This window comes from Penicillium maclennaniae (assembly GCF_028827695.1).
Source record: "Penicillium maclennaniae strain IBT 15551 chromosome Unknown utg000005l:1.0-2652337.0:1.0-2654196.0, whole genome shotgun sequence".
Classification (NCBI taxonomy): domain Eukaryota; kingdom Fungi; phylum Ascomycota; class Eurotiomycetes; order Eurotiales; family Aspergillaceae; genus Penicillium; species Penicillium maclennaniae.
In genome coordinates this window covers 2569033-2596939 of record NW_026623217.1, presented here as the reverse complement: position 1 = coordinate 2596939, position 27907 = coordinate 2569033, and the positions used below count along the sequence as shown (strand labels likewise).

At 48.4% G+C, this 27907-nt stretch overlaps 10 protein-coding genes across 10 annotated transcripts; 4 read left to right on the top strand and 6 right to left on the bottom strand.

The window, feature by feature from the left end:
• Window positions 1–8: 8 nt before the first annotated feature.
• On the top strand, window positions 9–851 carry N7477_006216 (SDR family NAD(P)-dependent oxidoreductase; the record flags this gene model as incomplete). Its single annotated transcript, XM_056967879.1, has 3 exons — window positions 9–180; window positions 250–433; window positions 491–851. The coding sequence occupies 3 exons, from the start codon at window positions 9–11 to the stop codon at window positions 849–851; spliced, it is 717 nt and encodes a 238-aa protein (XP_056822633.1).
• A 401-nt stretch (window positions 852–1252) lies between these two features.
• On the bottom strand, window positions 1253–3793 carry N7477_006215 (fungal specific transcription factor domain-containing protein; the record flags this gene model as incomplete). The annotated part of the gene is made up of 3 exons (XM_056967878.1): window positions 1253–2829; window positions 2912–3712; window positions 3778–3793. The coding sequence occupies 3 exons, from the start codon at window positions 3791–3793 to the stop codon at window positions 1253–1255; spliced, it is 2394 nt and encodes a 797-aa protein (XP_056822632.1).
• A 1230-nt stretch (window positions 3794–5023) lies between these two features.
• On the bottom strand, window positions 5024–5512 carry N7477_006214 (uncharacterized protein; the record flags this gene model as incomplete). The annotated part of the gene is made up of 1 exon (XM_056967877.1): window positions 5024–5512. The coding sequence occupies one exon, from the start codon at window positions 5510–5512 to the stop codon at window positions 5024–5026; it is 489 nt and encodes a 162-aa protein (XP_056822631.1).
• A 1782-nt stretch (window positions 5513–7294) lies between these two features.
• N7477_006213 (uncharacterized protein) lies at window positions 7295–7749 on the bottom strand (the record flags this gene model as incomplete). The annotated part of the gene is made up of 2 exons (XM_056967876.1): window positions 7295–7539; window positions 7578–7749. The coding sequence occupies 2 exons, from the start codon at window positions 7747–7749 to the stop codon at window positions 7295–7297; spliced, it is 417 nt and encodes a 138-aa protein (XP_056822630.1).
• A 1033-nt stretch (window positions 7750–8782) lies between these two features.
• Window positions 8783–10608, top strand: N7477_006212 (trichothecene efflux pump; the record flags this gene model as incomplete). The annotated part of the gene is made up of 2 exons (XM_056967875.1): window positions 8783–8863; window positions 8941–10608. The coding sequence occupies 2 exons, from the start codon at window positions 8783–8785 to the stop codon at window positions 10606–10608; spliced, it is 1749 nt and encodes a 582-aa protein (XP_056822629.1).
• A 437-nt stretch (window positions 10609–11045) lies between these two features.
• N7477_006211 (aldehyde dehydrogenase family protein) lies at window positions 11046–12547 on the bottom strand (the record flags this gene model as incomplete). Its single annotated transcript, XM_056967874.1, is given in 2 exon segments — window positions 11046–12233; window positions 12245–12547. The coding sequence occupies 2 exon segments, from the start codon at window positions 12545–12547 to the stop codon at window positions 11046–11048; spliced, it is 1491 nt and encodes a 496-aa protein (XP_056822628.1).
• Window positions 12548–18426: 5879 nt separating this feature from the next.
• Window positions 18427–20284, bottom strand: N7477_006210 (flavin-containing monooxygenase; the record flags this gene model as incomplete). Its single annotated transcript, XM_056967873.1, has 4 exons — window positions 18427–18894; window positions 18947–19669; window positions 19722–20095; window positions 20143–20284. The coding sequence occupies 4 exons, from the start codon at window positions 20282–20284 to the stop codon at window positions 18427–18429; spliced, it is 1707 nt and encodes a 568-aa protein (XP_056822627.1).
• A 657-nt stretch (window positions 20285–20941) lies between these two features.
• N7477_006209 (serine hydrolase domain-containing protein) lies at window positions 20942–22286 on the top strand (the record flags this gene model as incomplete). Its single annotated transcript, XM_056967872.1, is given in 4 exon segments — window positions 20942–21014; window positions 21025–21467; window positions 21517–21814; window positions 21868–22286. 4 exon segments carry the CDS (start codon window positions 20942–20944, stop codon window positions 22284–22286), a joined length of 1233 nt encoding a protein of 410 aa, XP_056822626.1.
• A 644-nt stretch (window positions 22287–22930) lies between these two features.
• On the top strand, window positions 22931–25274 carry N7477_006208 (uncharacterized protein; the record flags this gene model as incomplete). Its single annotated transcript, XM_056967871.1, has 2 exons — window positions 22931–24011; window positions 24055–25274. 2 exons carry the CDS (start codon window positions 22931–22933, stop codon window positions 25272–25274), a joined length of 2301 nt encoding a protein of 766 aa, XP_056822625.1.
• Window positions 25275–26234: 960 nt separating this feature from the next.
• On the bottom strand, window positions 26235–26594 carry N7477_006207 (uncharacterized protein; the record flags this gene model as incomplete). The annotated part of the gene is made up of 1 exon (XM_056967870.1): window positions 26235–26594. One exon carries the CDS (start codon window positions 26592–26594, stop codon window positions 26235–26237), a length of 360 nt encoding a protein of 119 aa, XP_056822624.1.
• Window positions 26595–27907: the final 1313 nt, after the last annotated feature.

The window sequence follows — 27907 nt, the reverse complement described above, 5'->3', positions numbered from 1 at the left end:
CTTATTACATGGCGCAGGCTTCACCACTGGAGCGGCAATTGGAGCTAACCCGGGAACCCACGAATGAAGGCATTGGCAAAGTGACCGCATACTCGTTCGCTAAGCATGGCGTCCACCAACTAGCTCTGGCCGATATCAACCTCTCCGCAGCACAGACGGCCGCCCGAGAGATTCAATCCAGTTTTGATGGCATATAAGTCATTACTCCCAGAATAGACGTGACCAGCGAAGCATCCATTAACAATGCAGTGGCCAAAACAGTGGGCCAGTTCGGTAGGATCGATTTTGCCGTGAAGAATGCGGGGATTGGGCGCTCCATGGATCTATCGGCCGAGCATAACGTGGAAGAATGGTCCAAGACCCTGGATGTGGATATGACTCTCAGTAGCCGTGCCAAGATAAGGGTGATGCTGCGGCAGGAAAAGTTGAAGAAGTAAGTGGCCTCACGTCCGCCGCTTTGCTGCGTCTGCTTGTCCAATCCTCCGCGTAGCTCTTCGCCATATTACCGAGGTGTCATCATCAATTTAGCCTCTATACACGCCTTGATCGCAACATCTCTGTGCGTTCCTGTGGTGACGTACACAGCATCGAAACACAGAGTCATCGGCTTTACGTGGGCGGACGCCGTCCTATATGCGCCAAACGGAATCAGAATCAATGCCATGTGCCCTGGATACGTGGCAACGTCTCTCGTCCAAAGTATCATGCAGACTGATGTGATCCAGAAAGAAATCCCAAAAATACCCGCAAGTAGAATGGTGGAGATGGTCGAAATCGCCGATCATATCACTTTCCTTGCGTCACCGATGAGCAGCTATATATATGGGGCGGCGATGCTAGCGGATGGGTAAGCGTGTTCCGTGCTTACTGTTCTGGATGATTGAATCTAACCCTGGGGTTGTGCCTTCTAGTGGCTTCACGGTCCAGGAACGTATGCCAGGCATAAGCACTCCCTACGGAATACAGATCTCCATTTATTTCCGGCGGGGAGTAGGGTGGTAGGAAACGTGGACAGACAACGATTTCCTCTGGGTTATCAAGGCTCTAGAAACTTAAAAATGGCAGTGAGCGTTCACATCTCGTTACTAGTATGAGTCTAAATGTAGTAAAATAGCACAAAGTACCGAGGGCCAGCGCATCAGTACTACGCGAGGCTTGCCTTTGCCATGCAGGTAGCCTCCCCAATCAAGTTGTGTAACATCAAAGCATAATCCTCGTGCTGATAACATTGAACAGTCACTTAAAAGACATATCAACTGATTATCTCGGTCCAGATGTTGTCTGGCCTTGTTAGGATCTCGGTATTCCTCGCATCTGTGCTGCTTGGTTTCCGATCTGCTGGCTGGTCTCCCCGAATCCTGTCGCTGAAAGATGAACTACCCAAATCACTATAACGAACGCCGCTCTGGGACAAGCCTGTCATGCCAGAGCTACCAGCATCCGCACCACTGCCGGAAATTTGTGGCATGCTGTTGTCACCCCCACTGATTTCCCTGCCCTGGACTGATCCACCAGAGTCTTCAAGGAGGTCCATAAATCTCACGTTGCTCTCCCTTGCTAACCGGGAATATGAAGGCGTTTCACCACTGGCCCACGCTGAACGGAATACAGGCGATGACGAGTGGCCAGCCATGTCATCCTCGATCGCAAATGGGTCCGACTCACTGAAAATAGGCCAGGAGTCGTCGATGTTGCTCATGTCTCCGGCAGTGACTACAAAGTCTTCGTCTGTTACCCCATATCCACTAATCTTATCTGAGGTCGACTGTGAGGTCGGCGGGGGTGATGGCAATATGTCTTTCAAAGGCCTGCGGAATTGCTCGGCCGGAGAGGGCATTGACTGCCTCGGCTGCGCGTTTGCTCGCGGTCTGTTTGACGGACCCCTCTTAGAGGAAACACAGTCTGTTTCGTCCTCGTAATCTGCAGAACTCCCTCGCCTGGCTGGCACCAAGCTGGGCGAATTTCGAGCTGGCTGAAGGTCTTTGAGCTCTAGAAGGGCTACGTTGAACGTGGTAGCCATCCGCTCCGCTGGTTGATATGTTTCGGACATGTCTTTCAGCACGGCGGTCAGGCATTCTAGGTACCTCATGTTCTTCTCATTGGCGACTCGGTCCCTTGACGATGTTATTGCAGCTACCAGCGCAATTGCTGCGTTTCCAGCATGCTGCAGGCCGGTGACGAATATCTTTCGAGTATCGAATCGTCGACGATGCTGCCAGAAAATCTGCGCGATCCGACTAGCGCAGGTAGTACATGTCTCACGAGAGATGATAGACAGACGGCTTGCGGCTTCGATTGAATCACCGTCGTTCGTCTTGCAATTGCTCGTGCCGTTCAAAATATCCTCGTAAGCTGCGAATGGGCGGTGCAACATAATCATAGTGGAGTAATACTGTTGATGAAGCAAGAAGAATGAGAAGGGGGCCGTCTTGACATTCTCCGCAGTATACTGCAGCTCCACCGGCAGTCGCGCGTACCATTCCCCAAGCTCGCTATCGAGAGCCGCCATTCGAAGGTATGCAAGTCGATCGAGGTTGGCACTCCGACTCGACACGTTTTCCACAGTATTAGTGATTTTCCCGGCCAGCTCCATGATTTCGAACAATTTCTGGTATATTTTTGTCTCAAGACTCTTCTCCGGGCCCACTGGCTGGGAGGTGCCTAATCGGTCGAACTGCCGCGAGAGCTCGTAGACTTCCAAGTCATCTGGTTTCAAAGCCGTTGGTCGGCCGAGAAATAGGGACCAATATCGGTCGAAGACAACACAAGCCCAAAGAGTCATGCGGTCGATCTCAATGTCTTCCTGCGACACTCCTGGGCCCGATCGATCTAGGTGTAGCCCTACATCGAAGCACAGACGATACGCCATTCCGGAGTACAACCAGCCGGCATTATCCCTACCGCAACCAACTTCTAGGTCTCCCCAGAAGAAGCAAAGCTCCGATGGATGGAATCCCGCCCGGCCGCTCGATTTCGTAATCAAGCATATACTTGGCTTCTCTGTGGAGGGTGCTCTCTCTTCCAGGTAGCATGATGCCTCGCATATCCGGCCGCTGCTTATCCGCAAAGCGGCATCCGGCAGCCAGGATACATATGTGCAGGAACCCTGAATAAAATGGTCCCCCGCCGGCATCTCTTCCCTTTTCAAACGCTACGCGGTGGATCACATGGATAACGGAATTGTAATCCTGCCAAAAGAGATCCATCAAATAGTCACGCGTCGCATGCGATAAGGATGATAACACACGCTGCGTCCGTCGCTCCTGTTCTTTGGCTTGCCGGCGGCTCTCTTCCGATTCTCCAGCAATATCGGAATAAATGTGGCAATTTGTTGTAGGGCCAAAGTAACGTAGCCGCCCCGCAAGATGATCAAAGCTAACTTGACCTCGGGTGGACAGGAGTTTGTGAACCATGGGCGACTTCCTGCAGCTGGAGCTTCCTGGGCCAGCTGTGCTGTCTTGCAGGCTATACGGGTCTCCAGCTGACTCGATCCGGTGTCTGGGAAATGTTGGTTCAGAACCTGGGAGATTAGGCAAGGCGAAGGTAGTGGACTCCGACTGTGCGTTCTGAGAAACATTCTCTCTGGTGTTGCTGATCGCTTGGCCGTTGTTCTGCTGCTGGTCTGCAGACCGCGGCTCCTCCTCCTTTTCTCGCAGTGCTGTTTCTAGTTGGTTTATCCTATCTTCGAGCAAATTTACATGTGCCTTCGAGACTGGCCTAGGAATTACTGTTAGCTCCCTGCATCAGGATGAAACTCGAGTAACCTGAAGAACGTACTTTCTTCTTTGGTCATCGTTCTTGATGATACATTCCTGGCCGGTGTTCATACACTGGGTGCAGGACCGTTCTCCCGTATATACTACACACCTTGTTCGTCGTTCTCGGCAGGCAATGCAAGCCACGGATGCTCGATGGCGTGGTTTGGACGTCTTCTCATTGCCTGAACCAGACATATCAGCCTGCCGCTCAGCGGTCTGAGCTGGGGCCATTTGTTGGACCGAAGTGAGGAAAGCTCTGACTAGAACGCCACTACAGGTATGTATCCGATTTAGTTGCGTCTCCGCTGCAAATTGACTTGATATCAAAAGGTTGCTCGAATGGTGTACTGAAAATGGGGTGTTTCAAAGGGGAAGTTCCAAGGTTGGAGATAATGTTATATGAAGCATCCGGGTTTTCGGCTATTGGAATTAATAGCTAGGAGACAAGTCACGTTGCCTACCTAGGTAGTCAGATTAATAACTACTAACTACTACTGGTATGTACCACCATGTACTACTACTAGTATGTACAGTGGCACCGCAAAAGTATTTGACCACCTATAGACCGCCTTATTTTCTGCCATATTTTCTGCCAGCCATAAAACTCCATGAATTCATGCACCACACCACTAATATTTAGTATACCAGCCATTTGACTTGATAATTGCCTGCACCCGATGCGGCATAGTCTCTGATAGATGCTCAAGCATCCCTAGATCAAGCGCATCCCACGCGTCCTGTGCTATATCGATCAGGATATCAAGCGTTTCGTTATTATTCCGCATATGCAATAGATCAGGCCGAATCTGATATATCTTCTGCTTTAGAAGCGTCCAGAGGTTCTCGATAGGATTAAGATCAGGCGAAATAGGTGGCCATTCCATAACCTTAATTCCTAGCTCGATTAAAGCTTCGCGTACGATATAGGCAGTATACGAAGGTGTATTATCTTGCTGAAATATCGCATTTAGTGTCGACGATAATAAAGTAGGTAGGATCCTCCGATAGTTATCCTTAATCACAAACGGATCTACACCCCCTCGTAAAGACTGCGATATACCGGCGGTGATTAATGGAATAAGCCCAGTCCGTCGATATACACCAGAAAATGAAGCCCAAAACATTTACTTAATCTGCTTCCCCTTCGTAGGCGTAGGCATTATATCGCCTAGTTCGGCCTGATAGCAAGGACGAGTGAAGGTATATTCAGGTCGAAGACCTTACCCACGTTCGATAGAACACTTATCAGACCAAAAAACGCGATCCTAGTCCTCTTTCATATAGTGTTCGTATCTCCGCGCCCACGAGAGTCGTTTTGCGGCGTGTTCATCCTTTAAATAAGGCCGTTTCATCACTCGCCACTTCTTTAGACCTTCAACAGACAGTAAGCGAGCGATAGAGTCTTTCTTGCATTTATTACTGACTTCTGCAAGAAGGTCTGCGTATTGAACGCGTGGTTCGGCGTGGACTTTGTCGATAATCTTCTGCCGATTAGCCTCATCTAGCACCTTCGGACGGCCAGAACGAGGTAAAGATATATTCATATTGCGCTCGTTAGCCTTTTTGACCGTATATTTGATCGTCGATAGAGGAATAGAAGGGTATTCCCTCTGGATTTGCTTATAAGACCATAGCGCAACCGTTTTCAGTTCGACGATCTTCGTACGCGTCCATACGTCAAGCTCGCATTTAGGCCTTCGTGGAGCGGCAACGGGTGCCCTCCACGGCGTAGGGGTGATCCGTATAGGAGGCATATGCGTATAGGTATAGGGTATAGGTAAAAATAATAATAATAGCTTCATACGCGGCACGCGTTGCTAGAACACGCTAGTTTGGTGTGTTTTGGAAGGCCTATTATGGTAGGCGGTGGAATGAAGCTAAAAAAGCGGTGTGAAGGTTGGTCAAATACTTTTGCGGTGCCACTGTACTAGCTTGTGAATATATACTTTACCCCGCCTTTGGCCCCACACACTTGAATACTTGGGATGTCTGGGGCCCCGCAGGTATACAGTGAACGAGTCATGAATCTATCTTCTTGCTTTTCCCCCTCCCCCCCTATGAATCATGCTTCCGCTCGGGCGTCAAGGGCCACCACGAGTTACGGCATAATCCAAGATGAAGATTACTCGGACTGATTTGGATTCTGTAACAGTCCGCCGGAAGAATTTTGTTCCGGATAGTCTACTGTGAACGGGGATGACAAATGAACTTAGATAATAATGATGAAAGAGATGGGATCGGTTGATTATTTTGAGGAAAGACAAGCAGCTCAGACGATCTGCACTGTGTACAGCAGCCCTGAAGACGTGATGCCTAGGTGACTGGAAGGCGGCAACACTCTCTATCCCACACATATCCTTGACGTGTGGCACCTACACAAGTCATCGGCAGAAGGAAGAGGGAGAGACAGCGTGCTCCAGTAATCTATGAGTTGAGCCCGTCGAACCTATCAGATCCCCTTTTTTATCCCCCATTTTCATAGACAAATTGATGTCAAATTCTGTATCAAATACTTTATCAAATGCTTCATGAAACAAGCCTTTTCTTTGGTATGAAGATCATATAAATCAAGATAAATCTAGCATCTTCACGAAGGGCTAGCAAGGTGTGTTTCCTAGTGGTTCCGTGAACGTATCTGCCACGCATTTTTTTGAGACATAAGGGCCTGACACCTTATCGCTTATTAGACTGGATTATTTTGGAAGTCCACGACTCCACAACATACAAAAAGACCACTACCTCAACTTTCGAGGTTGACATGTCAGGTTACCGATTTATGACTACCATACCCCATACAGATTATACAAGTTATTCAAACGCAGGTGGTTAATTATACCGTAAGAACCATCCAGCTCTAATAGGTTCGATCCTCGTGATCAGCGTTGCAGTTTACCGCCGACCGCCGAAGGTCCAGTCTTCCAAGGTTCTTTGCTAACTCCAATTCCCCCAGTCCAGCCGTTCGGAGCTAAATCAGCGAGCAGACGCATAATGCCCCACCTAAAAGTCACACAGACCCAGCCTATTTGTTGCAAGTCAGTGAAGGGGGTTTGAAGATGCTTGAGAAGTATACCTCGAAGGCGAATGAACATGAACCAAACATACCCAGCAGTAGACGCAATTCAATTCAATTCAATTCGATTCAACTTTCTATAACCTAATTAAGCCATCTTCGAACGTGTAGCTATGTAGGCGTTCCCTCCATCGGGAACCAGAACCATCCTAACGCCATACCCCCGGTAATCAAAGACAAAGGAGATACGGCGTACTGTCATAGTAAAACAAACAAACAATCCAACAAAACGGTAACAAAACGCGCTTAATGAAGGTAATCGGCTACTGCCAGCTCAACAGTGCCCTGCGGCCACTCCGACTTCGGCAATTCCCATAATCTCTCCATCCCCGCCCCGGTGGCTTTTGATCGCGTCGAAATGCCTGGATCCTCCTGTTTTTGTTCTGAGTGTATTTCGATTCCTCGGACGGCAGCCTCTCACAGCTGCGGCCCGTCGTCTAATCTGTGTTGCCAGCGTCTTCACCTCCTAGCATCCGTTGCTAGTCTCTTTTTCTAGCATTTCGATGTTCAATTCGACTTCTTCGGAGTCCATAGGACGGAACTGGCCTAGAATTCCTGTTTGGTGCATGAATTTGGCCACGTAGCGGATGACCTGCGATTTTGATACAATGGTATTGTAATCGGCTAAGTTCCCCAGCTCCGTCTTGTGTCGGAGCTCGCTCAATAGCGTCGCTCGAAAGCCAGTGTTTAACGGGTATTGGAGGAGGATTTCTGGGGGGTCTGGCTACCCTCCCCACAATGACACCGACCTCGATTAAATTCGTCCTCTTCTTCATCCCCTTCTCTGCGTCGCTGAGTGACGCACTTGTACAATAAGTGTCTCAACACAATCCGCTCCGTCCGCATCTGCATGACAATCGACGTATATGATTTCGGCAGTCCCTGGTACAATTTCAACACCTTCTTGTGCGGCATCTCCATCATTTATGATAGCGAACCGCCCTCTTGCTCGCTGCTCATTCTTTCATCCAGCGTTCCTTCATCCGCTGTCAGACCCATCGCCTCGCGGAGGAAGTAGACGCAAGGTGATGCAAAGACTAAATAGGGCCGATATGCAAGCAAACTTTGCGGGGTGCAAATATTCCTTTCCCTCTAGAATGACCTGAAAAGGATCCATAGGAGTCTCCGCTTCTAGTCATCAAGCCAATTACAATCCACAAGCTCGGCTAAATATGCCAACAGAGATATCTATTTGCAGCTTAACAATCCGAGAGACCAATGCGACTGCCACAAAATTTGCGTAGTTCATTGGCGACCAGTAATGAACGAAAGCTTCCGAGGAGTCCTTTTATATCCCCAAAACTCCCCGGATCTATCGAAAATAATCGCTGAAGGCGCGCGAAAGAATAAGCGTAAAGATCTCTTTACATCGTTATGCAGAAAGAAAAGTCAGACAGAATAACCACGCTAGGGTTGAGAATAGCGGGCTATTTCAACAGGTCAAATCTGTCATAACAAGAGGTAATCTACCACGAGCACTATGCTAGTAGTATGTCAGATGCTGAATAAGCAAAGTTCTAATGCGGGGACCAAACTATCCCTTCATCCCATCAAGGCGGTTGTTCTTCTCCTATAGTTTTCCGCCGCCCGATCTCTGACTAGGTTTTAGTGTCGTACCAGGGCTCGTTAAAGTATGCTTGTAGTTGGATGACAATTTCCGGCTACATACTTTTCGTATTGGGCCTGAGCTAGGTGGAATCTGCCAGCGCGTTTCGAGATCACATATAGTAGTCGAGCATCAATAATAGAGGCTATGAATCGCCCTACTTGGTTCAACTTACTCCATCTGGGTCTGTTAGTACTTCATCCTTCTCTATTTTGTTTAGCAAAGTGACAATGCCTCAAGTTGAGGTTGCCGCAAGGAGATAATGGCGACAGCAGCCATACTCCGAGCTTTGAGGGAAAAGGTACTGAGGAATCGTCGAGCTCTGTTAACGCTCTAGTGAGTGCCGACATGGCTTCTCTGCCATCGGGGTACTTTACCAGCGCTTTCTTCCTGGGTACAATGGTTGCATCGGGGCTTGCCCTCAGCGGGGTGAGTTTGATGACTTTATTACCACCAAAGACTAGATACTCCGTGATCCATGGTAATTTGCTGACTACATAGCACAGGGAACCGGGGGTTTCGCTCTCGCGGCTCCTATCCTTAATATTATCAATGCAGACATTGGGCCTGACCCTAATTATGTCTGGATCAGCTTGGTCTATACCTTAACCCTTTCGGTTGGCCTGACCATCGTCGGCCGGCTTTCTGATCTCTTTGGACGCCGCTGGTTCTTCATCTCGGGAAGTGCCCTCGCTGTCATCGGTTGCATTATCTGCGCTACTGCTCAAAGTGTGTCGATGGTCATTGGTGGCACCACTCTCATTGGACTCGCTGCGTCGACCCAACTATCATTCCCATTTGTGGTTGGAGAACTTGTGCCAATGGAGTATCGTTTTATGGCTAGTGCGTTTATCTACGTCTGGTCCATTCCATTCTCTGGACTTGGACCGATGGTATCGTACGCCTTCGTGCTTCACACCGACGCAGGATGGCGCTGGTGCTACTATTTGATGATCATTGTGAACGGGCTCAGTCTTGCCTGCTGGTATTTCTTCTATCATCCACCTACTTTCTCTATGAAGCATCGCACGACAACCAAATGGGCCATGGTAAAGAATTTCGACTATGTAGGGTTTTTTCTCTTTACTGGCGGGCTCCTTATCTTCCTCATGGGCCTTTCCTGGGGCGGCTCTGTGCACCCTTGGAAGTCGGCCTATGTTATCGGCACACTAGCCGTTGGCTTTGTTGCTTTGGTAGTCTTTGTCCTCTGGGAATCCTTAGGACAATCAAAGGAACGGCTGGTCCCGATGCACCTGTTTCGGAACACTGGTATGTATCTTCGGTTCCAGCTTCAGGAGTTCCACCGACTAACACAGTTCCAATACAATCCAGGCTGGGACGCAACGATTCTCCTCATCTCCCTGGGTGCGTCTGTTTATTACGCCTTCTCAATTATCCTCCCGCAGTTGGTTTTTGGGGTTTACACCAGCGACCTGTTCTATGGGTCCGCTCTTTCCAGCATCGTCGGGGCTTGCATTGTCATGGGCCAGATAATTGGGGGCCTACTATCCAAACGAATTGGGAAGCAGAAGTGGCAGCTAGTCATCTCGACTGCCGCGTTCATGGGCCTCCTGGGCGCCGTGTCGTGTGTAACGGTCGACAATAAGAATACTGTCATTGGTCTTCTGATCGTGGGCTGCTTCTTCGCAGGTTGGGTTGAGGGGATTGGCCTTGCAATGGCGACTATCCTCATTGACGACCAGTCTGAGATCGGAACCGCCCTCGGTGTTGCCGGATCAGTGAGGTCGACTGTCTCGACTGTTGCGGCAGCGATCTACTTGACGGTCCTGTCCAATCGCCTGGGAAAAACAATACCCACTGAAGTCCCACCCGCACTTATCGACGCCGGTCTGCCAGCCTCCTCTATCGCTGGCTTTATTAAGGCCGTCCCAACCGGCTCATTCAAGGGGATCCAAGGCCTGACGACCCACATTATCGAGGTAGGCGTCGCGGCGTACAAGGCTGCGAGTGCATCGGCATACCGCACGGTGTTCCTCACGTCAATCGCATTTAGTGGTGTGGCGCTGATCCTGAGCTTCTTTTGTCCCAATGTAGATGACCGGATGACCGGGATGGTGGCGATCACATTGCGCAAGGAGAAACATGGTAGTGATGTTCAAGGGAGGAAAGAGGCTTCGACGGACGCAAAGCACATGCATGTCGAAAATGTGTAGGAGACTAGGGTCACGTACGCGTCGAAAGTCAAGTTTAATTAATAATTCATTCATACTATTCGGCTGAAGAGCAGAAAACTTTTTTGGCTTGGCCTGCACGGGAACCGATTCTCGAAGTAGTCTGGTTCACTGATCTATAGTCAACATGAGGCCTAATGGCTCCTGCTAGCTCGTCGCTATACGCCCCGTGTCAGTAGAATCGTTTTCATTTTTCGACTCTCATAATCATGTTACATGTAGGCTTCCCATTTGACATCATCCTCCATCATTCCCGAGAATTGTCGATCCGACCGCCTACCCGTGGACAAGCCGGCGGTCGATTTATTCCAATCTTCAAGCACATAACTAAAGTGGAAAGACAGAAAACCGAGGCCATATCCCATAGCAAAAAGGGAGGAGGACGAGATACCCTCACCTTAGAAGACAAAGGAGGGACTTTAATATGTCAAGTTTACCATTATCGTCTTCGGCTCAGTAAAGTGTTCTAATGCATTCCGACCACACTCGCGACCGAGACCGCTTTGCTTGCTGCCGCCAAAGGGCGTGTTCAGAAAAGTCAGGCTTACACAGTTGATCCCGACCATTCCTGATTCAAATTCGCTGGCCACCCGGAGGGCCTTATTGATATCCTGGGTAAAGACACCCGCCATTAGGCCGTACTCGCTGGCGTTCGCTTTTTTAATGACTTCTTCCTCGGTCTTGAAGGAGTTGAGGATAGAAACTGGACCGAAGATTTCGTTTCGGTATAGCTCCGCATCCGGGGCAACCCCTGTAAACACAGTCGGCTGGATGAAGCAACCCTTCTCCCCAACCCGCTTGCCACCTGTCAAAAGGGTGCCTTGATGGGATAGAACTCCGCGCTCGATGAAACCAGTAACACGCTGGAACTGGGCTTCGTCGACCAAAGGCCCCATCAGAGTCGTGTTGTCGTCCGGATCGCTGATAGCTTTTGCGCGCTCCTCCAAAGCGGCCTTGTACCTATTTGTGAACTCTTCTAAAATTCCTTCCTGCACATAGACCCTCGATGCGGCAAAGCACACCTGGCCAGTATTCGCTGTAATCGCGTTTACACACCATGTGATGGCGTTATCCAGGTTGCAGTCGTTGAACACCACCGCCGGCGACTTACCGCCTAGCTCTAGTGTCACACGCTTTAGATTGGATTCGGCGGCCATTTTCTGAATCAGTTTACCAGTCGAGATTGACCCGGTAAAGCTGACTTTCCGTATCCGCTGATGGCTCGCCAACAGCGCGCCCGTTTGACCGGCTCCAGATAATACTTGAAAGACGCCGGGCGGAAAACCGGCCTCCTGGATCAAACCCCCCAGAGCCAGTGCGGCAAAAGGCGTTTTCTCCGACGGTTTCAAAATAAAGCAGTTGCCCGTCGCCAGGGCAGGCGCAGCCTTGAGGCCGACTGTTCCTAAAGGCCCATTCCAAGGCACAATCCCAGCAGTGACGCCTAGTGGTTCGTGTCGGGTGATGCGCATAAAACCATTCTCCTGTGGGTATGCCTCTCCAGCGAATTTGTCGATCCAACCGGCATTGTAACGGAATGCTTCGGCGCAGAGGTTGATCTCGAATCTGCCAAAAGCCAGGTACGGAGCCCCAAGCGTGATCCTGGTAAGCTCTGCCAGACTTCAGCATGCTGCTCGAGGAGTGATGCAAAATTGAGCATGATATCGCGTCGTTCCGACGCAGCTACAGCCTTCCATGCGGGCAATGCAGCTTCCGCGGCGGCAACGGCGGCATCGACATCCTCTCGGCCGGCGACAGGCACTTTGTCAGAAACCAGGGAGTTATCCTTGGGATTGAAGAGAGACAAAGTTTCCTGGCTCTTGGCGCTGATAAATTCGTTGTTGATGAAAAGTTTCGTCGGCAGATTATCCGCAGAGAAGCCAAGTATAGAACTGTTGGATTGGAGGCGGTTGGCGGAACTCATAGTGATATCTTTGTTTTCTTGGGTCGATACCAATAGGCCACCGAGTCACGTCGTAGGAAATCGAATGGGCTTTTATGTCCTGATTACGTCCACATTGCATTTCGCTCGGGCGGCTTTTATAAAATATTCATAACACATAATTGGGCTCTTGACCACGCCCGTGTGTGTAAATGCTCTGGTTGTGTCTGGAAAACATCGTCCGGCCCCACCAGACATCAATTCCCTCACCGGTTACTGAATGATGAAGCATCCAATCTAGCCCGATTTCTTTCAGGGTTTCCTTTTCCTGAAGCCAGTTACCGAAAGCTCTGAGACCTTGGCTGGCCAACCTCGCGTTGGGCTACAGCTGATGAACCTGGGGCGCGGCGGTCGTTGCGAGTAAGCCGCCAAAGCTTTTCCAGAGACGACAAAATGTGATGCCTCACGGTCTGCGGGGTTTGCGTCACTTGATTTAACGTAATCCACACCAAACCCGCCACCACACCAAACCCGCCACCCTAAAACACCATAGCAATTGTGATAAATTACAGCTTCATATCGCACAAATAACACTTTATTTGGAAGCCTTTATCTAAACATATACTTTACTAGGTTAACTATATAACAATTTGGGCTCTTAGATTTAATTATATTGTCGTAGATACTAGTTATAGATAGGTTACTCTAGAATTTCTGTAATTTTTGGTAAAGTGGTTTAATATTCAGTAACTTACTAAAAGGCTAATAATTCTTATTCGGAATATAAAATTATAGCTATAGACAATAACTCAAGGTTCAATAATCAATCGTTGTTAAGATATGGAGGTATAATTTATCGCTATTACTATGGAGTTCTGGGGTGGCGGGTTTGGTGTGGTGGCGGGTTTGGTGTGGATTACGTTAGTGCCCCGGACTCAGAATTAGGTAATCAGCCCACTTTCAGCTTCTGAGTTTGGCTGAACATTACTAGGTAGTATTAATAATATTATCATTGAAACCTCAGCCAGACTCAGAACTGTATTAGGAATAGCCTATTTTAAATAACTAAATTCTATTATCTTAATAATGCTCCAGCCCTCTCATCCAAAAAGGGGTTCCAAGCACAAATATGAGGAATGCCAATTAGACCACCCCCCCCGGTCACATCTTTGCTACTTAGACCATAGTCCTTCCTAATCCAGATTAGTATATATTTTCCATCCAATTTTGGATACACCTCTACTATTTTCAAAGTATCCCTTATATCCACCCTAGGGCACCTACACTCAACAGAGAGACACCTACGATCATCCTTATCATATATACTACACTACCATAACCTCTAACTACACTAATCACTTATCTTTATACTATTTATATATTACTTACAATACTATTTATAAATTATAATACCAGTCACAATACCAGTTAGCGGTTTCGTTCAGCGGCGAAAAAGAGCTTTCAGACATATCAGCAAGATAAATTAAGCTTTATATTGTAGTGGGAGAATTGGTGACATAATGAGCCTATGTGTGGCCTCAGGCATGATTTAATGTCTGCAGTGCATAGTATATCTCCAGACACACTTAGAGGGAGACAAGTCGTCTACCCAATTCATTCAGGATTCACCCAATTTCTTCTATCTATAATGCAGCATTAAGATTATCCCGCACGGCCGCAACAGGGCATCAGTACGGCCTCATCCAGCATCCTCTACACCAGACAGGCTATGTGTGTGTGTTGTCCAGTCTGCATCGCCAGACAGCCATCGAGCCGTTCCTATTTCATATTAGCGTCCCCGGGAAGGCTCTTTTGTCAAGGCACATCACTATACGAAGAAACACACCTAAAGGGTAGGGATCGCGTTTGACCCTGAAGGCTATAAGACTGTCTGAGACCTTAAGCGGGAGACCATATTCACCAGTGATTGCGACGGTATACAGTTAGTGCGGACAAACGAGAGTGACTAGCCGAGATATAGTATTCTCCTGAATATACCTAGTTCCTACGAGGAATACTGTCGGACTAATATGCGGGAGATGCAGCGGTACTTTAGATACTACTAAAGATATAGCCTATCTAATTAAATACGGTAGCCGAGCAGAGGTACCTAGGTATCCGATAGCTATAGCACTCCACTATATAGATAATATTAATATAAATAATTCTATATTATAAATTATAAGAAGAGGAAGCGGCCTTAATAAGAAAAAAGGAAGAAGAAGAAGAATTATTAAAGAGATACGATCAAAAGTAAAGCGCACAAAGTCAGTATTTCTTTTCGGCCGAAAAGCTATCTTTTTTCTATAAGTAAGTAATAGCGCACGGTACGTAAGGTGTGATAGCTCCTAAGCTATCGGACCCTAAGGGTATTCTAACCTCTATAGATTACCGTAAACCTATACTAGAAAGATCCGAATTAACCCTAAATAATAATAATTATACGGATAATACGGATTACGAGTATTAGCCACTATTATCCTTAGCTAAACCGCCTAGTAGGGTATAAGCTATACCTTATCCTTATATAATTTAAGTGCCTTATTTCTCCGTATTACTAGCTCTAGGATCCCTAAGAGCACTATATTTTAATAAGACTAATATCTCTGAGTTCTTAGAGATACTATAGGATATATATTTTAGATACGGTATTAAAAGCGATAAAGATATTATAGATATATTATCTTAGTACTACGCGAAGGTCACTAAGTCTTAGGTAAAGAGATAAGACTCTTAGCTAAGAAAGGACTAAGATACCTTTAGGGAAGCTTTCTTAGAGCACTTCTATAATAATAATAGTAAGTAGTAAAGGTACACAAAGATATACCTTTAATCCCTTATATAGGTTAAGCGAATAATATAGGATAATATTCGCTTATATCTTAATAAGTTCGATAATATCTCTAGCTATATTTACTTAAAAGGCGAGATTAGCGATATAGATAGGGTAAGTCTCCTTATCTAAGGACTTCCGTAGTAGCTTAAGGAGAAGGTTATTAGAAGGTATTCTTATAAGTAGTTACCGAGAGGGACACTAATCACTTATTCGGAGGCATATATAATAATTAGGTTATATATTAGAGAGGAAACCGATATTTAGAGAATTCTTTTGACTATCGAATCTTCTCCGAGTAACCCTAAGCGTAACTAATAACTTTATCCCCCGTAGTAGTCGCCTACTACTATTACGAGGCCTTAGGAAAATTATTAACCGACCGCTAGTTAGGTCTAGCGTTAGGATAAATAGGATAGGAAGCTTAGAGAAATATAATTATAGATAGAGGCACTTACTCTTAAGCTATAGGCTAGCCGAGATATAAGAAATAATGTTCGGTACGAGCCTAATAGAAGAAACCCTTCGAATAGCCTCGGCGCTAATCCTCTAATAAAATACTAAATATACGGAGGTGCCTACTTCTCTCGACCAGATTAATATCTATCTGTGGGAGATCCAGTGGGAGATCTAATGGGAGATCAAGTCTTTTATCCTTCGATGAATAAAAGAATATTTCCTTAATAGGAAACCTCAGGGTATGGATTGAAGAAGAATTATATTTTTTTTGTAGGGAATTATGGACATATTTATATCCAATCAAGAATATTCTAGGCCTATATTAGACTTGCATTGTTTTAAGTCTAGGCCTGTCTTGCTTTGAAATCAATTATAGTCTAGGCATCATTTTTAGTCTAGACCTATTGTCAAGGCATCATTAATTGTCTAGACCTATTGTCAAGGCATCATTAATAGTCTAGACCTATGTCAAGGTATCATCAATAGTCTAGACCTATATCAAGGCATCATTCATAGTCTATCCATAGAACACCTTTTAATAGACCTATTATAATTAGGTGGCTTTTCGTATTTACCTGACCAATTATAAAGATCATAGTCTTCTTGGATGACTAAAGGTAATGCTGACAGTCCTTGATAATGCTGACAAAGGTAATGCTGACAGTCCTTGAATATGCTGACACGAAGTCTGTTCACCGAGGTCCGAAGACCATTGCCGAGGTTCGCGGGCAAGGCATGCCCGAAGACACCCCCGAAGGAACGGACCATTCATACCTGAAGGCGGACCATTTACCCTTAAAGGAAAATGGTCCTGCCTATCGTTTGGGGGGGCCGTGGGCCAGAATCAGAAGTGGTCAAAATATCATTTTGATAGAAGAAAAATCTGGTTACGTGATCAATACAATCTGGTCTTATATGTTGAATATAAGGATAGATCTTTCTATGTAGCATTGGTCTATATTCCAATAATAGTTATTAGAAAAGATAAGATTTTAGCAAAATAACCCTAAATAATAATAGTTATTAGAAAACTAGAACTACTTAGTATTAGAAATTACTAATAAATGCATAGAAAAACCCCTAGAATCCGTATAACTTATATATAAACGAGTAAGTCACGTTTTCTACCTATTTATCCTATTTATAGACCCTAAGGGTAACCCTAAGGGTGACCCTTAGAGGGTCGGATATATAGGTACCCAACCCTTAGGGTCTAGAAATCGGACCCTCCACCCGCCAAGAGGAAGTGCGGGTGAAGGGTCCGGAGGGTCACCCGCGGGTGAGTGCCAGGTCTAGCGATCTATCTATAAGCCAGACCCACTCCTATTGTCCTCTAGTAGAATTAATAGAATTCGCTAACTTTACGGACGAATATTTTAATAACCAGGGTAGCTAGAGATAATTAGATCATATATATATTATCCTTAAGCCTTTCTAAATATAGTAACTTAAAAAAACAAAGCTATACCCCTACGTAGTGCATTAGCTTTAGGTCACGATTGTAGGTATAGAATCCCAAAACCGTCAACCACCCTGGTTGACGGTCGGGAATAAGGTGTAGGGTTACAACTGCCGGTATCAATTGTACCAGTCTTTAAATAATTAGCTTCACAGGACGTGGCGGTGTTGTTAGGTTGGGTCGGCTTTTCCCTCATGGTTTTCCCTCATGGTAAGTGGGTCCTAGATTGTGGAAACCAGATCTAGCACCCCCAGGAGGGTGTTACGAAATAATCTCGAAGGTATACGCTAATGCGGGGAGAAAGACACTGAGGACCAACCAACTTAGATCAGTCAGCAAACGAGGTATTATAGAAGGAACTATAATACCCTTTATAATATAATATAATAATAACTAATATTATATAACCGTAACTACTATATCGACTCTTAGGAATAGATAACGGAGTATATAGTAACTCCTAATATACCCCTAAGGGGTAGATTAGGGAGTAGGAAGAACTAAGATATAAGGATACTCGTTCCTACTTTATATTTAGTTCTTTACGATTAATCCTATAGAATTACTTACAACCTACTATATAACAATATCTTTACTATTTAATTTATTAATAACCTATCCTATAATTAGGCTAGCTCCTTAGTAATCTAACCTTATAAGATTGCTTTACGGACCTAAGCCTATATAAAGCCTAAAATATTAGGAAATGTATAGTTACGAGTATTGCTTAAAGGTACGACCGTGGTAAGTATATCAGATACGAGACCAGCTCACCAGTTCGCAGGAGCAGTGCGTAACAGAGGGACCGACCGCGCTGATTGGCTGCCCGAGCGAAACCACGGTGGTTCCGGTCGGCAATACAGGTCTAAGTCAACTACAGCGGATTTGATGCATGCGATGCGCAGTCTTAGCCCGTGCTGATCTCTATTTCGTGGTGACTACGGCTTTGGTAAAGATTACAATTAGGACAATTCGATAGTTAAATTTACTCGTCAGCCAGCCTAAGGAAGCTACTACATGTCCTGCTTCATGATAACATATATTTCAGCGGTTTCAAATTCTCTGCTGGGCTTGGAAGATATTAACACATCGCACTTGGGGCTCTTTTGTGGCTGCTACTGAACCATGCTCAACGACTGAAGAGCTTACATTTCCCCCAGTGAGTCTCGCTCAAGCTTTGACGACGTCAAATCCCTCCTCCAAGTTATCCAGGGCCTTCCGAATCTCGATGGCATAAGCGGGGATACCACCAGAGTAGCACACTGGTTCATAAACCTTGCCAGGGATGCTGCCACCCATGTACGTCGACCTCGTAGTGGGGAAGAGAGTCCTGTCGTTGAGCTCGACAACATGCTTCTTCCACTTATCAGCGGCCTCGATCTTGGGGTTGATGTACTTGATGCCATTGGCCTCGATCTTGGCAATAGCGTCAGCAATCCACCGGCCCTGCACGGCTACTGACGTGGGGCCATTGCTCAAGAGCGTCGGGCCGTGCGGACCATAGATGTGGAACATGTTGGGGTAGCCGCTGACGGTGGTGCCGAGGTAGGTCTTTGCGCCTGGGATCCATTCCTTCTCGAGCTCCGCGCCGTCGATGCTCTTCAGGCCGAGCTGAGTCATGACGCCGGTGACAACGTCCTGTGACTGTCAGTCCTTGCGCTATCTTGTTGGTGTATCAAGTGAAACTTACAAATCCAGTCGCGACAGCAACTACATCAAGCTCATGGTAAGTTCCGTCCTCCAGGGTGATACCGGTCTCGGTAAACTCCTTAATGTGGTTGTCCTTGATGTCAACCAGATGCACTGTTTCTCGGTTGAACTGCTCGTAATAAGACTTCTCTAGACACGGCCGCTTGATACCAAAGTAATGCGGCATCTTGCGCGGCGCAAGCAGCTCCCTTAGTTTAGGGTCGCCAATACGAGCCCGGGTCTTCTTAGCCCAGAAATTATACGACTCTTTGTTGGCCTCGGGATTAGACAAGTTATCCTTATACAAGGCAACCCAATAGCGGAAGCCGCCGTCCTTCCAGACGCTCTCGTAGAAGGCCTCACGCTCCTCGGGAGTGTCGTCAAAGGTATTGCGCTCGCACCAGTCGTACATGAAGCCAGCAAAGTTGGTTTCGCGGTACCGGAACAGCTCCGGGTAGTAGGGCTTGATACGCTCCTGCTCCTCCACGGTCAGGTTGCGCTTGCGCATGGGCACAGCGAGGTTAGGGGTTCTCTGGAAGACCTTGAGGTCGCCAGCCTCGGGGCCCCAGGCCTGCGTGATTTGCACACCTGAGGCGCCGGTGCCGATGATGGCACAGCGCTTGTTTTTCACGTCAACTTCTTCCTCGGGCCAGAAAGACGAGTGGTGCACGACGCCCTTGAACTTGTCCATGCCGGGCCATGGTGGAATATAACGCTTGGCGGCCTAAACACTTCATTAGTAGATGCTCGGTTAACCAATGGGTACAATGACTTACAAAGCCGGTTCCGAGGACGAGGTACTTGGCCTTAGTCGTGCGGCCATCTGCAGTCTGAATATGCCATTTCCCCTCGTTCGTATTGAACTGAGCTCCCACCACGACGGTATTAAAAGAGCAGTCTTTCTTGATACCAATTACCTTGTCGACGTGGTCGAAGTAAGCACGCAGATTCTTGTAGTCGGGGTAGTTGTTGGGCCAGTTCCACGTCTTATATACCTCAGGCCAAGAGAACTCATACTCCGGGACTTCGGAGTCGACCCCGGCGCCGGGATAGCAGTTCCATCGCCAGGTGCCACCCGTATCGTTGCCGGCCTCGAAAACGACCGTCTTTAGGCCGCGATCGCGGAGGGTCTTGAGCATAAAGACGCCGGCTATATCGTTAGCTGGTGGACGAAGCGTGCAAGTGACGGCGACTTACCAAAACCGGCACCCACAATCAAAGCGTCGACCTCGAGGTTTTCGGCATAGGGCCCGGTCTTACTGGCGTGGACTGCCGAGTAGTCGGTGAGCTCGGTGTTGTACTTCTTGGGTCTAGAGACCGTCTCTCCTAGGCTACCCATTTTGGTTGATGGTTGAAATGATCAAGTATTGCAGTTGTTGAAATACTCCTTAGAAGAATTAACAGTTTGGTATTTCTTCCAGGATTTTCTTTTCTCGGACACATATTTATATTCCCTTCGTTGCTACACATGTCTTGCTGACGAGATTAGCATACGCTCTCATCAGCATCACAATAATCATTACGGTACAGGTAACTGCGGCTTTGTCGATCCAATCCATTGGGCGCGTTTGTTCTAGATACACCCCGCCCTCATGCACGACGACATGTCATTGGGTTTCCCCGCGTCCCCCCAGATTTCATGTCATCTTTAGGTTTGCCGTTGCAGCCGCTGATTGGGTCCCTTCGGCAGTTAGTTGCGGTTGCGGAGAAGGATGATGCAACGATCCCCGGGCCCCACTATCCGCAGCGGTTCCGCGAAGTGCGGTTCCGCAGCTATATACAGCCGCTCCAGAATCAGGGGACTCGTCATCGGTGTCACGGGCAGAGGTATTGGAGGAGCTATTGTCAACGGGCTGTTTGAACTGATCGTTAAATAAGCCACGTTTGTAGTCTCCCGGGCACCGTCGCTGTCACCTTGAAGGTAGATCCAACCTCATATTCTCTATACCAAAAATTTCCCGCACAATCGCCCACCTTTCCTCATACAGCCATCAGCATGTCTCTTGATGCGCAAGCGGCTTCGCGTCTTCGCGAGATCGTAGACATGGCCTGCGAAGACCAAAAGTCCGGTATCCCCAGGGACCACGGTGGTGGTCGTTGGCAAAGATGGCAATGAACTATTCACTCACTCTGCCGGGAAGCAAGGCATGGGATCCAAAGACAGAATGACTTTAGATAACATCTTCTGGATTGCATCTTGCACGAAGATGTTGACAGGTGTCGCCTGCATGCAACTGGTTGAGCAGGGCGTTCTTGAGCTGGATGATGGGGAGCAGACAGAGAGTCTTTGCCCTGAATTAAAGAGTCTCAAGGTTTTGCGGCCAGATGGCAGTTTTGAGGAGAAGAAGCATGCCGTTACCCTGCGTATGCTGTTGAGCCATACTTCCGGATTCGGCTATACTTTCTTTAATGAGAGACTGAGACAGTGGTCGTATCCGGTTGGCGTAGACGAGTTCTCTGGTCGGATTGAAGATATGAAGATGCCTCTGCTTTTCCAACCCGGAGAAGGTTGGGAATACGGTGTAAGTGTCATTAGTCTAAGGCTATGAAGCGCATCGCTAATGAAAATAGGTTAGTATCGACTGGGCGGGAATCGCACTGGAGCGCGCAACTGGCCTGACGCTCAACGCCTATCTCCAGGAATATGTCTTTCAGCCCCTTGGCATCAAGGACATGTCCATGATTCCGAGCCACGACATGCGCCGGAGAATAGCGTATATGAACTATCGAAACCCAGACGGCACTCTGAGGGCCCGAGATCATCTTCTTCGAGCGCCTCTGGTTGTTGATCCGGACAACAAGACCGAAGTCGCCAGGGTTTTCAATAGCGGCGGCGCAGGCATGTTTGCCAAACCGCAGGAGTACTGTAGTGAGTTGCCCCAAAATCCTGACAAGATTCTATACACTGACTTGTCGCCACAGAGGTCCTAGCTGTCTTGCTAAACGACGGAACGTGCCCTAGGACGGGCAGCAAGTTGCTTCGCAAGGAAACTGTGGACGAAATGTTCTCCAACCAAATCTGCCAGTTCCCTAACTACAGCCGCCAGGGCATCCCAGCCGCAAAACCGGACCTGACGAACCCTATTCCTGAGCTGTACCCAGTTTCCGGGAACCCGCCGCAGGGCTGGGGTATCACGTTCATGATGAGCAACGGCGGCGCGACAGGGCGGTCGAATGGCACTGTGCACTGGGCTGGGCTGCCGAATTGCTGGTGGTGGGCGGACAGGGAGAAGGGCGTTGCCGGTATTGTTTGTACGCAGATTCTGCCATTTGCAGACTCCAAAGTGCTTGGTCTATGGGGAACAGTCGAGGCCGAGATATACAAAGCGATTGATCAGTGAGGTTGAATGTAGGGGAATTTTCTTAGGCACCTAGCTAGTTGTCGCGTATCGATGGTTTCTTCAGAGTTAGAATCGGTATCCGCGATGAGCTTCATAAAATACATCTTGTCCGTACTTTACGCACCCCAAATTCATATGGATGATAATTGCTCCACACGACTCGTAAGGACGAACCTACACACGGCACAGGTCTGAGTCCCAATCGTGGCTAATCCTCGTTGGACAAGCAAAATAGTAGATTCGCCGCTGAGAAATGCGGGGAATCCGCAGTCCCGGCCATCGAGTGTACCGGGTTCCCAGAGTATGAGTAAGGATCTCCTGGTTCCCCGCCTTTTGACGCGATCCAACTACTCCACTGGCTTGACTTTATATTCTTCACACCCAAAATCTCAAATTCTCGCATTACAGTCCTAGGAGGGGAAAAGAAAAGAGCAACGACCGTAATCGGCATGCCTATCCAGAAACACGCCACAGCGCTCGCAGAAGGATCCAGAACCAGACGTCAGAACCACTCCTGCGACCAGTGCAGAAAATCCAAGCGAGCATGCGATGCACTATGTCCGGACCTGACCCGACGAGCATCATTTAGCAACGTCAAGCGATCACCATGCTCCTACTGCACCAGAACAAAGAAACGCTGTACAATGGAGTGGGCTCGGTCGCAGGCTCTATCTGCGCCGAAATCACCTCGCCAACAAGCGCGTTCTGAACGGTTGAGTCGAGATTTTGTCTTCCCGTGGAAGGCTAATGTGCCCCAGGTTGAGACTGGACCTGGAACGTGGGATAGTCTGCTCGAACCAAATCCCACGCAGGAGCTTATGACCTGGGAGCCAGCCAAAGTGCATCTGTACGGGTCGTTGTTGGACTATGATTTAATTCCGCTCGGTTCCAGTGATAACGAGGTCCCCCAGGAAGAAATGCAGGCGGAATTGTCCGACACTTTGACGTCCGCACGATCTGTGTCCGATTTCCTGCCATTAGACTTCTCCAGTGCCTCAGACTTCTCTACCCAGAATCCCTCTGACCTCGAACTTGATCCGATGTACCATCAGACGTGGCTGGCCTCCCAGGCTTTTCAGACGCCTCAGATGTCCAGCAGCCTCCAATCTGCCTCATCCAAAAGTCCCTGGCGGCTGAGTGACCCCGCCTGGATGTCCTTCAACCAGCAAAGCTCCCGCTGGAACAGCCCCCAAAGCTCGCTCTCCCCATTTTCCATCGACCAACAAATGTTCGCCACATCCAACTACCAGCTGACCTCAGAAAACCTGCTCCAAATCTACCACGACGTGCTAGAGCACAACCTATCGTGCTGGTTGACCGAGATGACCTGTCCCTACCAACCGGGTTCGCGAAATACCACCCACGTCGTGCCCGAATGGGGTTCATCGTGGTCCAACAGGATATACCAGCGCACGATCAAGCTCGATCGCGTCGCACAGTCTTGTAAGCTCTTGCAACTGACACGCTCCGAGGACCAGGCCGCGTCCAAGGCTTTACACCTTGCCATCATGGCGTTTGCTACACAGTGGGCTCAGGGAAGTCGTCGGCACCGCGAGAAATATGCAACCATGTCACTCGATAATGGCGAGGACGAAATTGCAGATTGCATCGTCGACGACTTCGACCGCCTCCTCCAGCACCACTTTTGGGACCAGGCGCATCGCGCACTACAACAAGTCGCCGATCTGGAGTCGTACAGAGTGGCTTGCGCCGAGGTGATCTTTGGTTTGACACAAAGGCCATGGAATCACGACGACCAGTTTCCTAGATATAAAGAAAGGATCTCAAGGCCGCAAGTTTGCCACGGACTCGGTCTTGTCAGAGTTACGTGATATAATACGCAAGGAAGGGCCACCGATATACATGGAGAGCGCAGCTCGAAAAATGCACGCATTAAAGTATCGCCGTGACATGCTCGAAAAGGGCCTCGGCCAGCACTGCGGCAGTCGAGAGAGGGGCGCACACGGCGTTACAGCCATGAGTTCCGAGGATCGAGCGACGATCGGCCTGCTCTACTGGCTGGCCATCATGTTTGATACCGTCTCCTCGTCCATGAACGAACGGCCCGTCGTGGTACTGGATGAGGACTGCCAGCACGAAGCGCAGAAAGAGACCCAGCAAGCTGCGCATATGGACAAGTCTCTCGCACGAAGCGGATGGGATCTCGACCTTTTCGTGCAAGGAAGCCTCGAGGAGACGCATCAAACGCACTGGCCCTGCTCATACGAGGCCGCCGCCGAGGATGTCATCAAGTCAGCGCCTGTCAAAGTCCTTCTCTTCCGCCACCTCTCGTACCTACAAAACGCTATCCGCAAGAGCGCTCATGAAGAGCAGATCGAAGACATCATCCGCAGCACGACATTGCTGTATCAATACTGGAACAAGACGCACGGTGCCTTCTTCGGGGAACTCGTACGGAACTACAGTGCGGTTCCGCAGCGCATACAGGGCTGGTTTGTCTGTATCTCTGCGCACTGGCACCTCGCCGCACTGATGCTTGTGGATCTATTTGAATTTGTCGACGAGAAGGCCTTGGGTTTGAAAGATGTAGCTCGCAGTCGTACCGCGAGTCAAACGGTCAGGAGAATTAGAAAGCATAGCGCCACGGAGTTATCAGATCTGGCAAGAGTCGCTACCCCATCTACCAGAGATGCCAACCTGGGTGTGCCGCAGATGCCGGACTTTCACCACGCTGTCAATGAGGGAACACTCCTGACCGAGCCATGGACGATGATACTCATTAGGGCGTTCACAAAAGCTTGCATGATCTTCTTAGGTGAAGCAGATGAGTCCTTGCGCTATGCCGGAAATACTCTCGGGCACAATAGTCATGATTTCGATCAGAATATGGAGCAGGCGGAAGATTGTATGAAGGGGCTGTGGCTGCTAGGTAAAAAGTCGGATATGGCACGGAAGATTGCTGAGACGCTTTCACTCGCGTTGGGAGAATTGCGGGATGAGTGTGCGGTCTGTTGGACAGCTGGATAGCGGAAAGTTGCGTCTGTTGGAGAGTCTCAGTTCGGGCTCTGAGGCTATAAGACCGTTTGAAGAGATCATCCGGGCCGCTCTAGAAAGAACAAAACCTGTCGCATCGAAATCCACTTGGTCAAAAAGAGTCTCCACTGATCCTGCCCTGCTCGATACGCTACCCATAGAAGAGATGTTAGCAAAGCAGTCACAAAATTAGGTAAGGCTACTTGCGAAACCCCCAGCTCGCTATGCAGTAAGCCTTCGGATTTTGTATCGCTGCTATTCTGTGCGCCATTCGGTACTTTGCTCCAAGACTTCTGCGTGCCAAGGTGTGCTTCCACGGCGAGCCCTTAATCGATGGTGAGCAACTGAGCCTGCCTTTTTCTCTCTCTATACCTTGTGGCGTATCTTCGCATGCCGGACAGGAGCACGAGAATCCTCATTTGTCCAGCTCCGGTTTGCGTTGATCCTTGGTGTGATTGGTACCATTGATATACGAGATTGTAAGCTCCTCGCCTGCCATGATGTGCCGTATAGCATGGAATGTCTCTTCTTTGAGCATTGAGTTATATGCAAACTTGATATTTGGAAGGCGCGAATGGTTGATGCGAGAGCCGAGCAAGAACACCCTGCCACAGGCGTTTGCTGCATAGATGGCGAGTACTTGCGATGCAGTTCCGGAATGTTCTGCCAATCCTGCTCCGTTTCACGCTCAGCATCGCGTTTAAATATATTGTATGCATAACCATGGAGTTCTAGGTGTAATACTTGCTGTGAAGCTGAAAGTTGTTCGACGGCCATCACGACATCTTTCGCGTTCGAATTTTCCTGACTGACTTCAAGTAAGACTGGCTCTCCGGGAATATCGGATTTCGTAAACACGCCCAGACCTTTGCTAGCCGATTCCCTCACTTCCATAAGATGATTTGCATTTACAAAATATTTCAGTTTGTGTGGCCCAACACCACGGTGTAGGTGTCAAGCACGGCCGCGCGGTCGTCGGGTCCCTGGATGTGTGCGTGCTAGATGCTTACGGATTGTCGCCAGCGACCGCGAGACATACGCGCTGAGGGGGCAGCGCAAGCCACGATAGACAGGAAGACCGGGAATAGACGCGGAGTCGGGTGGAGGGAATTTGCATGGCTCCCGCGTCGGCTCCAGCCATGGCCGTTTTAACATCTCGGCCAGGGCAGCCTGACGAAGCTCCGCGGTGCCGGCGGCTGGATGGCGCCGATGATGGCTGCAGAGATGAGCGTCGAATTGACGGGGAGTAACGGCGTATCGACAGTCGATGCAGATCCAGATCTGGTACGTTGCGTTGTATGTAAAAAGATCCATCCCGCGATACTGAACCGTCCGAGCCTCGCGTGGACAGGCCCGAGTCCCGACAGGTTTAGCAAGGTGAGTAGTGAAATTTGGCTGGGGCTGCAATAGAGAATCTTGAGAAGCGAACGGACGCGAACGCGATCACCGACACGGTCGCGGACGCGTACTGTTGAAGCGCGCCGCCACTATTTCCACACGGAGCATGAAATAGAAGAAATTATGATATAAAGTAGGCTCAGTAGCGGATGCCGCATAGATGTACCAGGCACGCACCTCAGGGGGACGGGAGCACGCACGAGGCAAGCCGGTCGGCCAATCAGGCGACAAGTAATTGGAGCGAGGGCTGAGTCGTTCATGTACTAGGGTATAGGGCTGACTCGTTCATATACTAGGGTACAGGGTTACCTGCCTGCGTTGCGTTCCGTTGCGGGCGGTCGAAAAGCGTGGATTGAATCTACTAAATTAAACTCTTTTTGATATTGGGCTAACTAAAGCAACCGAATTTATCTAAGTGCGCGAACTAAGCTAAATCCGGTTAGCCGAGTGTCGGGTATGTGGGCCCGAACACCACCCCGTTAAAAATCACTTGCCTTCCAATCGTTACGTAATTGCCTAGCCGGCGCAATTCCCTTGCATTAAAAGTTCTCCTCTTAACATATATGCATCTGTATTTACGTATTGTAGTGGGAGAATTGGTGACATAATGAGCCTATGTGTGGCCTCAGGCATGATTTAATGTCTGCAGTGCATAGTACATCTCCAGACACACTTAGAGGGAGAGAAGTCATCTACCCAATTCATTCAGGATTCACCCAATTTCTTCTATCCATAATGCAGCATTAAGATTATCCCGTAAGGCCGCAATAGGGCATCAGTACGGCCTCATCTAGCATCCTCTATACCAGACAGGCAGTGTATATATATGTGTTGTCTAGTCTGCATCGCCAGACAGCTATTGAGCCGTTCCCGTTTTATATTAGCGTCCCCGGGAAGGCTCTTTTGTCAAGGCATATCATTATACGAAGAAACACACACCTAAAGGGTAGGGATCGCGTTTGACCCTGAAGGCTATAAGACTGTCTGAGACCTTAAGCGGGAGACTATATTTACCAGTGATTACGACGGTATATAGTCAGTGCGGACAAATGAGTGACTAGCCGAGATATAGTGTTCTCCTAAATATACCTAGTTCCTATAAGGAATGCTATCGGACTAGTATACGGGAGATATAGCGGTACTTTAGATATTACTAAAGATATAGCCTATCTAATTAAATACGGTAGCTAAGTAGGGGTACCTAGGTATCCGATAGCTATAGCACTCCA